Raw genomic sequence first — 14,239 nt, forward strand, 5'->3', positions numbered from 1 at the left:
CATTATTAAACATTATTTTTCTATGCACAGGAGAAAAACCGCGCACCATACAAGCTATTCTCTCCCGCATGGGTGCTGGCACCCCCGCGTGCGCTCAAGGAAGTGGCGGAGACGTGGGGCACGACCTGTGGCGAGCAGAGTGCTGTGTTATTCCTGGCTTACTGCTTGTCGCACGACCAGCGCTGGCTGCTGGCCGCCGCCACTGACGCCCGCGGCGAACTACTCGATACCGCCGCTATCAACATACACGTGCCCGCCAGGTAAAAAATCCTATGAATATTAACACCAATAATATAAATTAATAATAAATATAAATCAATCTTTCAAAAAATGAAGCCGCACCAATAAAATATGAAATAAAAAAAGCTGTAATTTTTCTTATTCTATAGATCGAGACGGAAGAGAGGTGGTCCGGCGCGGAGGCTAGGTTTAACAAAGTTGATGGACTTCACTTTGGGTGTTATGTCGCAATCGGTTCAGCCCTGGCGTCTTGTCGTTGGTCGTGTCGGAAGAATCGGCCACGGAGAACTTAAAGGTACAAAATTAAAGAAACATAAAAAAAAAAATTCGACAATTATAAAATCTTTGGCTAACAAGATTTAGTAAAAATTTTTGCTTATATTTTAAATCAAATGTTTGGAGTTATATCTAGATAGTAATGAATTATTAGAGCGATTTATATACCAATATGTACATTATGCAAATCAAGTAGTATCAATGAGTAAAAAAAAATGAAATTTAATTTACCTATCATCTCATGAAAGTAATCGCTTTACAGGATGGAGCTGGCTACTATCTCGACCTAATCTCAATCGCGCCTCGAATATGCTCCGCGAGATGTGTGGTAGCTGTTCGCTGTTGTATCCGACCGGCGCCCCCTGTATCCTGTCCGCCTGCCTCGTTTCAACGGAGCCCGATTCCTGCCTGCGGCTCATGGCCGACCGCTTCACACCAGATGAGCGCTTCTCGCAGGCTTCTATTCAGTCGCATCTGCATACGCCTCGGGACGTCACAGCTACGCACATACTCGTATTTCCAACGTCTGCTACTACGCAGGTATAAATTATTTAAATAAATAAAATCAGTCTGCGTATATGCGGAAAACTAAAATTTCACTGGCAATTAAATTCCTGATGCGTTTTTATTAAATAAACTGTAATAAATAGTTTTATATATAATAGCTTCAGCTTATGGCATAAGTAATCTTTACATCGGCAGCTTAGAATATCTGAATAATTTTGATTTTTATATAACTTGTTAAATATGTTTTAGTCAAATCAAATGCCATTCGAGCCGCCGAACGCCAACGGTGAGGAGAACGACATGCTGCTTGGTCTGGTGGACATGGTGGACGAAGACATGGGCGAAGAGAATATGACGGATCTGCTCATTAGCGACATGTTCATGTGGCCGGCTGGCAGTCCGCGCGCCTCTCCCAGGAGGCACGACGATGAAGCTAGCCGGGAGGGCAGCCCTGCGAGGCACGCACATCTTAATGCCACTGGGGCTTACCCTCGCGACGATGAACATCAGCCGGTTAGTAAAATGGCTGTGTTTAGTAGTTTAGTTGAAAAAGTTAACTTCAAGTATAACAATATTTTAATCCCATTTATCGTACATGCACAGGAACAAGTGGGAACAGTCCTGCAGCAACCGCTGGCGCTGGGGTACCTGGTGTCTACGGCGCCCTTGGGCGCCATGCCGGGGTGGTGGTGGGCGAGTTGCTGGCACCTGCGTGATGCGTGCCCTGCATTCCTCAAAAACGCCTTGCACTTGCAGTGCTCCGTGGCACCTCACGACGACTACACGTCACTCACTCAGCGCCGCGACCACAACACGCATCCGCTCGATTCAACCACCACCACCGACGTTTTACGGTATTTATAATTATATATGTTGATTTTATGCAAAATCTCGCAAGTAATGGCCAATGTTATGTAACTGTATATAATTTACGAATAAGTTCTTTGTATGTACACAGTATGGTATAGTAATATAATTACAAAAGCATAAAAATATATTAAAATAATACAAAGTAATAATAACGTTAATATTTACAGATATGTTTTGGAAGGCTACAATGCGCTGTCGTGGTTAGCGCTTGATGGTACGACGCATGACCGGCTGTCTTGTCTGCCGCTACACGTGCAGGTGCTCATGCAGTTGTACCACACCGCCGCCGCCATCGGCTAGACCGGCCATCTGGATCTTCACGTTACAGATGATCCAGATTAATGTGCTAGCAGTTGTCGAGAGTGTGTCCTGGAAGTTTTATATTCAGTGAAGTTTTATATGTGGTGAAGTGTTGAGAAGTGGAGCACTGGATAATAGGTGAATGAATAGGTGCGCCATCTAAAGTGTTGGTTACCATTTATAGTAATAAAATTATTTATTGGAGTTGGTGTGAAGAATGTCGCAGGTCTGTATTAATAATGTTGACCTATTTTATATGTATTTAAAAATTCAGTCTATTATCTAGACAAGTTTATTAATTAATATATTTTTTTTAATTGAAATTGATTTCTTATACATTTTTTTACTATTTAATCTGTATCATTAATTTTATTTGATACTTTGATATTAATATAATATATTAAAATACAGACTTGCGATAGATCTTACCGTTGTTAAAGATTAATGAAGTCCATTGAATGAATTAAAAAGTACAACATCTAAAACATGTATTTGACAGGGATTTGTCATTGAACAAGGTTACTTTTGTAGCCATAATATAAGATAGATATCAAAATAATGTAATTTTTTTTCGTAAAATCTCTTGAGATTAATCATTTAGGGACAATTAATATGGAATGTTTGATTACAATAAATTTGTGATGAATTTTACAGTAATAGAAATGTATGGATTCTTTTCCAATAGAACTCATTCTTCAAAGCATATAGAATTCTTAGATGAAGCAGTACTTAGGTAAATTAATTATATGGTATGGCTCGTACGTAAGATGGCTTGAATAGGGACAAGTTATTGTTGTCAAGGTTTGATGTTTAGCCCTAGGAAGGGTAGCTGAGCTGGGTTATGAATAGTTGTTATAGTAAATCAATTGAAAGAGTGGTAACTTTAGTGTTGCCCCTTATACTATAAGTTGTTTTTAAGACAACGATTATAAGCAATTAGATTGAAAGTAGCCTGTTATATTTTTCAACATCAGGCATACATTTGTTGTGAAGAAATATATAAAAACATCTTATAGTAGCAAGAGTACCATCTGGATGAGTAAGTTACCACGACTTTGTACGAATATCGAAATGTTAAATTAAACATTAAGAAAATTTATAAAAAAAATATTAGATAAGCCGGGGAACTATTAAGAATAAACAAATTCAATCTTGCAAAGGTCCAATTCGGAATACAAAGATGGTTTTTACTGAAACCATAGTTTTTGAGATTTAGTCTCGTTAGGGCATTTCATTTTCATCTTTACTCATATGTATAAGATTTCTTCCATTGTAGTCTTTCGAAAAGAAAAATCATTCTTCCGTGATCTCACACTCCATAAAAAAAAACCTCATTTTCTGTAGTGTAGTCTCCCACTTTATGCATGTCTTGTAGTGATTAATTTTAATGGTGATACATTGCCAATTTTAATTCAATCAAATCAATTTATATTTTATCTACTTTTTTATATGTTTTCTAATTCTTTTTGTAACCGACATATATTTATATTTACAATATCATTTGTATGAAAGATCTTAAATCTAACCTGTAATATATACCCAATTAAACATTAGTAATTTTAATAAAACTATGTTTAAAGAAAAACTTCTTTGAAAACTAACCTAGAGTCTATTGTACTTGATAGCTTAGTGCTAGTGTTTTGGAATGATTTTATATCTGTACCATGTTAGATGGACAGAATCTGTGAATATCGTAGTTCTTTTCTTCTTCTAGCAGTTTGTGAACTTTAATTGTCTGTTCGACTTCTCGTTTCAGTCTTAAGTCTTCTAATCGTGGTTATCCGAAAGATGAAGATTGTCACAAGTTAATTATTGCAGTTGTAATATTATTATAATGTTGTTGTGCTACGTATAATGTAATATATTATTTTTATTTTATGTTTCAAGCCGGTATGAATTACCAAAGGTGTTAGCTATTCGATTAGTGATTTAGATATTTTTACTGCCACAGATTTTCATAGTAATCCTGATTGACAGGGTTCTGTTTTCATCTCTATTACATTTAATGAAATCAAAATTTTTTTAATCAATTTTAAAATTATTTTTGTACAGTTATATTTTTTATTTAAATTTAAATAATTTTTCTATCATTTTATTGCTTATGAAATAAATTAAAATCATGTAGTTGAAATTTTAAATTAGATCAATTAACCGTTAATTTAAAGCTCGGATCTGTATTGACCGAGCACAGTTTTATATCCAGGGATCAATGGCTCAACGTCGGTTGACATAATTAAAACATTTCTTTGAAATAATGAATAACATTAGTGCAAAATGTTGGTAATATAATATTAAGCAAACTGCCAAGTGTCCGCGTCGGTGGCGCGAGTGGGAAGGGTATAACATTCTAAACACAGTATGTCTAGTAATATCGTTTTCTTATGATAATGAACCTCCAATCGGAAAATAATTAGTAACACCAATAGTTTACGATTATATGAATAGTAATAAAGAGAGCCCTCTAGATCATGTTCGGAACTAGCATTTGTATAATTAGAGGTCGTTTTATATAACTATTAATGAAAATCCATTGTAATGACAGCATTGTTGATAGGTCGAATCTCTTACATTTTGAGTAGGTATATAAAAATTTTCTATTTTAATAAAATTAAAGGTAAGTAATAGGCAGGTGTCATAAAGATATTGTAATATATACATAAATAAGACCCATTGGGATGATCTTTGTAATATCGTGGCACGTGTGAAGTGTCTCAAATGAATTTGGAATTCCGTTGGACTCTGGAAGTTAAACGTTTATTTGTTGAACAAAATGAAAACATTAAACAGTAACAATGAAAATTTCGTTGCTTTTTACCTGATTAATTTTAGTTGCAAACATGTTCGATCAGTGACTGAAACTGATTGTAGGCAAATTGTACAGGCTCTGTATAAAGAGGCGTCGTGACTCGCGACGTGCCGGTATACATAAATTATTTAATTGTAGCGACGCGACGGCTACAGCGCGTATTAACTGAATTATGGCTAGTTGAATATAAAATGTTTTAAATGTGTTACAGCATTTGAGAATATTTAATGATGTTGTATATAGTTTATATTTTGTTTTGTAAAACGACACTTTGTAAATATAATTGAAGTAGTGATGTACCGTTAATTATTTGCCCACTTTGCCGATGTATAATGGAGCACGTTTTAAAGAAACCACTCGTAATATTTTGTACAGTTGTTAAGCGAGATTCGTAGTTGAATGAATTATTTTTAAGATTACGTTTTTGATCCTTTTTTTGTTATTGTGAATTTGTCAATTTTTTTAGGGAATTGGGATTGTACTGTATATAGACCACACCATTTTGTCATATATTAGTTTGTAAGCGGACAAATCTGATGATTGTAATGGAAATCAAATTTTCTCAATAGAGCAATCATTAGGTATTCGTAAACAAAAGTTAGTGTAATACTTGATATTAATATAACTTTATAAATAACTGTGAAAATAGGTAATAATAATTATGAATAAAATATTACATATTTATAACAACATTTTATTTTCTACCCTTAATAAATTTTACAATTAAATTTGCCATATATGAATTTTCCAAATATAAATCTTAGACATTTAATTCTTCGATCATGACTATTAATAATTAATCTACATAAACAAGGTCACCTACACTCTGATGTGAAGATTAACAGTAGAATTAAACCCTCGTTGAATATTTTAAAAATGATAATCATATTTCCATTTCTTTTCTCAAAAATATTCGAAACAAGGAATTTCTTGGCACCAAGTATCAGGCTACTACTGAGGAGAATGGAGATATACGGGCACTACACAGCGTAAGTTTGGGCGAGCAGTATTGCAGTTACTTTCACATTAGAATGTCTTAAGGAATTCTATCTTTAGGTATTTCAGTCTCTATCTAACTATACCTTCGTACCTATTAATTAAATATACAGGTACTAAGATGTAATAATAATTATTGGATCTAGAGGTAAAGGGTTAGAAACCAGTGTTAACATTTAAGTAGCCTTTATTGTATCAAGAAGTTTTAAGCAATACCCCGAAGTTAGAAATTTGACAGTGTTTACATTCAGCTTTATGTACTTACATACTTATACATATAAGTGCTTTTGAAAGCGCATTAAGCTGCTCATTATGATCCTGATCGTGCACCGGTCGGAACTCCTAACGAATTGTCGTCCCACCACACGTTTACTCACACGCACACACTCGTAAACAGTTGTATCATATATGCAAATGGTTATATTTTATAGTTTTTGATATCGAAACCCCACGGCTTATGTTAGGAGAATATTAATTTTATTAGAATAAATATGAAATTGGTCGTTTATAAATAATCCTAAACGTTACAAAATTAAAAAGCCTAAAACTTTTAGCCAACAGTTTGTTTTATATCTTAAATTTAATGATTATTTTAAAAGTAATAATTATATATAGCGATTTTATAAATAATTCATAATATAATTACGCAATTGAAAGCGGACTAATTAGTAATTTGCAAAAATTACAACTATATATAAAAAAAATGTATTTATCAATATAAAAAAACTTTCATATTTTAACTTTTGGTTCGAACTAATGGCTTAGTTTACAAAATACAGTTGGCGACGGTTTAAGGTTTTATTCTATTATATTATATTCTAAATGTTGTAAAAAAATATACTTTGTCACTAATAAAAGCACTAAGCCTAATAGATTCTTTCTTCAATTTTATTCTTTAATTTTCCTTAAATTAGTTATTCGATTACATAAATTAGTCTGTATTATTGCAGATCTTTGCCTGTATGAGGTATGTGACACATAAAAAAAATCAACTTGACTTATCGAGTTGACATTTCTAATATTAAAGAAAATAAAAATTAAAAATAGAAAAAGGAATATGTCTCAGTTTATTTCATATTTAACAATTTTTTCATTGCTTAAACCTAATTGAGTGATGTTAAAGATTGATATTTATATACTTTTTCGAATATGTACCTTCATTGTTAAAAGTGTTTGTGTTGGCCTTACCTAATATATAGATCTATTAAGAATTAAGATAATTAAGGCAAAATGAAGATCAATGAGAAGAATTTATGTGCGTTCGCTTCATCAGCAACTCCAGTAGATCGTGAGGGATGGCTAGATATGAGAGGCGAAGTAGGAAAAAGCTACCAACGCAGATGGTTTACTTTGAAAGGAAATCTACTGTTTTATTTCGACAAAAAAGGAGATAAAGAACCAGTCGGTGTTATTATACTGGAAGGATGTACGATTGGTAAACTATTTACTATAATTTGAACTTATAAAATGTTAGTATTGTAATTTTTTTAAAACGAAACAGTTTTGATTTGTTTACTGTTTTACAGAATTGACGGAAGAAGAGTCGTACAGTTTCAAGATAGTGTTCCACTGTGAAGGTGGACGTACATATTTCTTGTGCACAAACTCACAAGCCTCAATGGAAGCTTGGATGAAGGCTTTGGCTTGTGCAAGTTATGATTATATGAAATTGATGGTGGCTGAGCTGCAAAGACAGCTGGATGAAGCTCAGGGTAATAAAAACAATGCATTTTTATGTCATTATTGTAATATTTTTTTTAATAATTAAATACTTGAAAATGTATACAAAAAATTGTTTAAATCACAGCTGAAGAGGCTGCCGAGGCTGCTGCATTAGTTACAGTCACGTCTCCTGAAGATGAACCCAAGGTTCCACCCCGAGGTCAACGTTACAATCCCTTCAACAAAGCTCCCGAAGGAGAGACTAAAGCAGTACCAGGGAGTAGACACCGTAAGTAAACTTGCACAATAGGCTTGTTTCTACTAATAATAAATCGGATGGCTTTGAGTTTCTAATGATTAACCATGATAATTAGTAAATAAAAAAACAACTTTTCTACAAAAATAATAAAAGATTAATAATATTTTTGGAAAATAAAATCGACAAAATGAGGCATTTAATCACGTGACATTAAACACCAATCAGAGTCGCGTGACGTCACACCTCGCGAAACAAGCGCGAAACGCTACGTTGTTTCTAAAGTTTCTATCATTATGGCAGATAAACTGGGGGTACTACTTGGTTCTGGATCTTTCAAACACTCTGCGATTATTGACAAACTTTGTTTTTTCAACATATATCTTCTTGGCATTCGAACTTCGTTGGTATACAACCTGGTTTCATGCGCACTTGTGTCTTTACCCATAATATGATACTCTGTATAATTAGTCATATCATTTGGCAACTAAAAAAATAAGAAGAGTTTGAATTATTTCATTTTATAAAACGAAAATATTATTTTAACTCAAACAAATCATAAAATCCTATTCTAGTCCTAACATTTTATAGGTTATGTTTGATATATTATATTTGCTAAATTCATTTCTTTTACTATACATTTATAAATAGATATATCAAGTTGTATTTAATACTTACATCGAAATGGTCTTCACAGAAATAAATTGTGGAATTAGTTGACAAAGTAAGAGCATCTTACCTCCATGCCATTTAACCACTTTATTCGTATTTATTTATTGTTTAGTACGTATATGAATAATTTGTCTGACGTTTTTATCGTTGTACTTTCACATTGGGGCACCATACAGTATTTATAATACGAGGAATTCATTATTTATTAAAAAACACAATTGACTGTCATACACAAACACGGCTGTTTCGCGAGGTGTGACGTCATTCAAGACGCCATGACAATCTTGGCCTTTTTCGCGGTAATTTCAAGTTCATTTCTAAAAACTCAAAATACTAACATAAAAAACCTATTTTTCTTAAAATATAATATTTTTGGGGTGAAATAGATGCTAAGCTATAGTTTTAAACTAATTTCCAAATTTTGTCAACTAGCCTATTATCAACTGCAGATCAAAATCTAAGTAAATAATCTTTTCAACAAGTAATGGTAATAACAAAGACATTGTTAATATGACATTGTTAATATACATTCCTGTTGCTGAACATCTTAATACATAAAAGTGGATAAATTTATAATAAAACCATGTCTTTAATGTTCCACATAAGTTTGACTTTAATAATAATTATTATTATTATCATGAAATGTAATTGTTTTAGCAATGTTGTAGTATAGTAAATGTATCTTATACATTCCTAATAATTTCTTTCAGACAAAGAGAGTGTGAAGTCAGAGCTTCCCCGTAAAAAAGTACCATTTCGCGATATCCACAAATCCTATGGTCGAAAGATCCTTTCAGATCGCAGCGAGTGGCGCGCGCGGCTGCGCATGCGCGATGATGCTGTCGAGCGACCTCTAATACAACTGTGAGGCTAAATACGTTAACACTGATATATGAATTCAATATCTCATTGCAATTGTAGTTTGAAGGTTGATGAAATCAGCTACGATTTGTATTACTTGGCAGTATTGAACAAGTTTGCAAGATTTGAAAATGAAAGTGATACATCTGAATTTTGTTGTGATAATATTACATGTATTTATTGCATACTCAATATATTTATTGAATACTTTGCATATACTTGTAGTATGTAAAGCCGTTACATCTTACAGATTATTCTGTGAGAATTCACTTGGTACCATATTAATGTATATAAATACATGTGTGATTTAAATGTTAAAATTATTGTAGTTACATTATGTTGTATGTATAATTGTCTAATTTCATGTTCATGGTCTGAGGTGAATTTAGAGTTTGTTGTTTCAGAATAGCTAGACATGAACATTGTCACAAGAACATATTATGTTTATTTATTATGTTACCAACAAGCAAACAATAGCTATGATCTTGTCTATCCTATATTTTCTCCCTCTCTGACTTTGATGATATTTATTTATTATTTTAATAATGTGTGTTTGTTCACAAATTCCAATTTTTAAAGATGAAATTTGTAATATATATCGCAAATGTTTAAAGTATACAGAAACAAAATTATTTGTTTCATTTTCAATTAAAACTAGCGAATGTTTAGATTAATTAAAAATTGTTTTGCTACCACTTTAGGCAAGCTTTTAGTGTAATAAAATCACAGAGGCATCGGAGTGAGTGTCATGAGTTTCTTGTAAAATATCTGCCCCGCGAATGTGATTCCTATTGGCTGATGAATTATAAGTTTACGGAACTAATATATATCTATAACTCAGATAATCAGCTTATACATGTCACCCTTTAAATAACAGTTACAGTCTTGATCATGTTGCTGTAAACATTAGTTCAGTCTGGTCCACCTGACTGCTTTGTTTAAGATTTATCGATATCTTTAACTTTTCTTAGATTTGTCATTTATAATAAAGATAGGCAGACAAGCAAATGGAAAACAATAAGTAGAATACACTCAGTATTTTAATTTATACTAGTGTGCGCTCTTTGGTCGAAGCTGGCCCACAATCATATTTGAAAATTTGAGGAATTTGTTGCTCTGAATATTTTTAAAATTTAAAATAAACCTTTTTTCCAATTTTTAATAGTGATAACTCTAAAGCCAATGACCAGCCATTAGTGACCTAACAAAAAATTAAACATTTGACAAATATGTGACATAATGGCACTAAACTATTTCGTCGATGCCCATTTATATTAGCGTTAAACAAAAAAAGATAATTGTTAATTTTTTACCAAGCTTGAAGCTTTAAACATATCATATTGTACTAATAAGCTAGGAACTGAAATTATTATTTATATTGAATCCTTTGGAAGGGAAGATCTTCAAAATCTAAATTTATTGTTAAGCTCGCTTGCCAATTTTATTTTATTAGGAAAAACGATAAATTAATAGTTTTTAATTTGAATTTATTATTTACGGACTTCATTTTAAGAATGTATTTGTTAATATATATATATTATTATTATTATTACTTTTTGTTTTAATTACACAACTTCTTTCATAGATTTTTGTGTGTAGAGTTGATTTTTCTTATAACAATATAAGTATTTATTTAACCTGTTATTTTCGGTGAGACAAACTTATGCAATAAATTTAAAGGCCGTTCCATTTCCAAACTTTTTTTTTTTATCTCATTGTAAAAACGCGTTTCGTGTTTTCTACATGAAGTGGTGCCGACTGCGCTTTAGTACACCGGAATATGAATTAAAAAACCCGCGATATGTGGATCTACGAAACCGAGGGTACTGAGTATCTTCATAAGACCAGCGACGCCTCGTGTAGCGGGCGGAGAAGGTGTGCGTCGCGGTTTTCACACTTTGACCCGGTCTTCTGCGTCGGAGCTACTATGTAGCGGTGTCCTCCTCCAGTCAGTTCTAGCCATTTTCAAGTCATTGAACTAAACTATGCGCAGAATTTCTCTGCTGATGACGACATTATAGTCAATTATAATAGTTTTACTACATATATTAATCAAATAAAAGTATTTTTGTTTTTACTTTAATTTTTATATTGTAATTATTTTTGTTATTTATATATCTCGAATCGAATCGAATCTTCGCAATCGCTGCAACAGGCTATGTAGGGATAATCAACGACGCCATATCCATAAATCTATAGCCGAGGAAGAGGAGTCAGCTAGAATCTGGAAATTTCTCAAGTCCTTAGGAGTTGGAAAAACATCCAAAAACATTAATACTCATAATATTAATTTAAATGAATTAAATAATCATTTTTCGTCCTCTCAAACTTTCGACACTGCTGTGAAGTCTAATACTTTAAAAGAAATTTCTGCTAAATCAACTCCTGAAAATTCTCCTTTTTCCTTTAGTCAATTTACTGATAGTGATGTTAAGAAGAACATTTTAGCAATAAATTCTGATGCCGTTGGTTCGGATTGCATTAGTCGTAAGATGATCCTCCCAATCCTAGATATCATAATTCCTGTAGTCACACATATTTTAAACCAATCCATTATCCTTTGTGAATTCCCTGAATCCTGGAAAGACGCACAAGTCATCCCCCTCCCCAAAAAAACAAATCCTTCATCTTACACTGATTATCGTCCTATATCCATTCTCCCTTTCCTGTCTAAAGTACTTGAGCGCCTTATTCACAATCAATTAAACCAATACCTTTCAAAAAATGTCCTATTGAATCCTTTACAATCTGGCTTTCGTCCTGGTCATAGTACGACTACGGCTCTGATCAAAATAACTGATGACATTAGATTAGGAATGGATAATCAACAGGTTACTGTGTTGACATTATTAGATTTTAGTAATGCTTTCAACACTGTAGACTTTGATATTCTTCTTGCTATTTTGTGTTCTCTTAACATATCTCCTAAAGTAATCGATTGGTTTCATTCTTACTTGTATGGGCGCCGGCAACGGATAAGAGTTCAAGATTCTTTCTCAGAATGGGCTCCTATAACTGCTGGCGTTCCACAAGGTGGCGTGTTGTCTCCCCTCTTGTTTTCGGTCTTTATAAGTACCATCACTTCTCATATATGTTCTCTCTATCACCTGTATGCAGATGATCTTCAGATCTATTCACAAAGTAAAATTGCGAACCTTCCTGAAACTATACATTTAGTAAATAATGATTTATTAAATATTTCAAAGTGGTCTACTGCATTTGGATTACGTGTAAACCCAAATAAAACACAGGTGCTGATTATTGGTAGTTCAAAATTAATTTCACGTATATCTTTTTCGGATCTCCCGGCTGTACACTTTAGCGGTGTTAACATACCGTTCAGTGTTACAGCTAGGAATTTGGGAATTACCTTTGACCAGCACCTATCTTGGGAACCACAGATAAGTGAGACTAGTAAAAAAATTTTTGCAGCCGTTGGCTCCCTTCGAAGATTACGCAACTTTCTACCCATCCCTACCAAAATTATGTTAGCACAGTCACTCCTACTACCAATTCTCGATTATGCTGACGCATGTTATCTTGATCTAAAAGAGGAGCAACTTAATAAACTTGAGCGTCTCCAAAATCTTTGCATCAGATTCATATTTGGTCTTCGTAAATTTGATCACGTTTCTGAATTTCGTAAAAAGCTCAAGTGGCTCCCAATCCGGCTTCGCAGGAATACTCACATCCTTCAACTTCTGTACTGTATTCTGTTCAATCCGTCCTCTCCTTCATATCTAAAAGAACGTTTTCAATTTCTCAGTTCTTCACATAGCCATAATCTTCGTTCTGAAGAGAATTTGGTGCTAAAAATACCTCCCCATACAACATCTTTTTATAGTGACTCATTTACAGTCCATTCAATTCGTCTTTGGAACTCTCTTCCACTAGAAGCAAGACGTGCACCAACTATTACTTCTTTTAAAAAAATGATAAAAGAGCACTATCTTGCTTCATGAAGAAATACTGCAATTCAATATTTTATTTATTATGTAAGTATCTATAGTATGTAAATGTATATATTTATAATGTATATGTATATTATATTGTTATATAATTATATATTTATGGAATATTTATTTATGTATCGTATATATACATATATATATATATATATAAGGTCGTGGGTTTTTCAAGCATTAAACAATTTGATTCATCTAAAAAATAGAGTTTAATTTTGTTAATAACAAATAAATTTTACAATACAAATGATTAAACTAATACAAACCTAAAAAATAGAGAATCGACAATTGCAATGTTCATGCTTTATTTATTTCCTTAAAGAGAACTGGAATTGTCCTTTCCACTCTTAACTGAACTAAAATACTAATTAATAAAAAAAAACGTTTATCACTACGTTTTAAATAAATATTTAAATTAATTGACACTTCTTATGTCATTAAAAAAATATTATATAGTTTTTTACTGAGACGGCCTCCTTCGACTCAACTGCCAACACTCAAATGTAATCACAAAGCTTACATATATATATATATATATATATTGTATCTATTTTTTTTTTTTTTATGTATTAAATAATTTGTACACCCCTACCATCCTATCTCTCTCCTCTACCAAAGGTTGCCTGGAAGAGATCGCTGTTTTAGCGATAAGGCCGCCTATTGTACATTTTTCTTTTCTTTGTTTTTGTTGTACTCCTATTATTTTTGTCTATATTGGTGTGCAATAAAGAGTATATAAATATCTCCTCTTTGAAGTGACTTTTATGAAATGATAAGTTATTGAGTTGCAAATTATAGTACTCGCTTAATTATATTATAATGTGCTTT

The 14,239-nt window shown here is 32.6% G+C and overlaps 2 protein-coding genes across 3 annotated transcripts in view; both read left to right on the forward strand.

Annotated features, from left to right (window-relative positions):
* Positions 1-5,670, forward strand: part of LOC125064946 (mediator of RNA polymerase II transcription subunit 13) — a 60,084-nt gene extending 54,414 nt beyond the window's left edge. For both annotated transcript variants that reach the window (XM_047672263.1, XM_047672264.1), the window contains exons 24-29: positions 31-260; positions 390-535; positions 779-1,056; positions 1,273-1,536; positions 1,627-1,877; positions 2,061-5,670. In XM_047672263.1, coding sequence (XP_047528219.1) covers positions 31-260; positions 390-535; positions 779-1,056; positions 1,273-1,536; positions 1,627-1,877; positions 2,061-2,193 — 1,302 coding nt within the window. In that variant the 3' untranslated portion in view covers positions 2,194-5,670. The remainder of the gene's footprint in view (positions 1-30; positions 261-389; positions 536-778; positions 1,057-1,272; positions 1,537-1,626; positions 1,878-2,060) is intronic.
* Positions 5,671-7,032: 1,362 nt separating this feature from the next.
* LOC125064871 (sesquipedalian-1) lies at positions 7,033-11,514 on the forward strand. Its single transcript, XM_047672165.1, has 4 exons — positions 7,033-7,430; positions 7,522-7,707; positions 7,803-7,946; positions 9,296-11,514. Exons 1-4 carry the CDS (start codon positions 7,226-7,228, stop codon positions 9,451-9,453), a joined length of 693 nt encoding a protein of 230 aa, XP_047528121.1. The 5' UTR covers positions 7,033-7,225; the 3' UTR covers positions 9,454-11,514.
* The last annotated feature ends 2,725 nt before the right edge of the window (positions 11,515-14,239 follow it).

The sequence above is a fragment of the Vanessa atalanta genome, chromosome 6 (assembly GCF_905147765.1).
Source record: "Vanessa atalanta chromosome 6, ilVanAtal1.2, whole genome shotgun sequence".
Taxonomy (NCBI): domain Eukaryota; kingdom Metazoa; phylum Arthropoda; class Insecta; order Lepidoptera; family Nymphalidae; genus Vanessa; species Vanessa atalanta.

What these genes read in the sequence shown, in the direction of transcription:
- LOC125064871 (XM_047672165.1), top strand. Translation starts at nt 7,226, where the DNA reads ATGAAGATCAATGAGAAGAATTTATGTGCGTTCGCTTCATCAGCAACT. An exon ending in ACTGGAAGGATGTACGATTG is followed by an intron (nt 7,431 to 7,521) that starts GTAAACTATTTA and finishes ACTGTTTTACAG; the next exon opens with AATTGACGGAAGAAGAGTCG. An exon ending in AGTACCAGGGAGTAGACACC is followed by an intron (nt 7,947 to 9,295) that starts GTAAGTAAACTT and finishes AATTTCTTTCAG; the next exon opens with ACAAAGAGAGTGTGAAGTCA.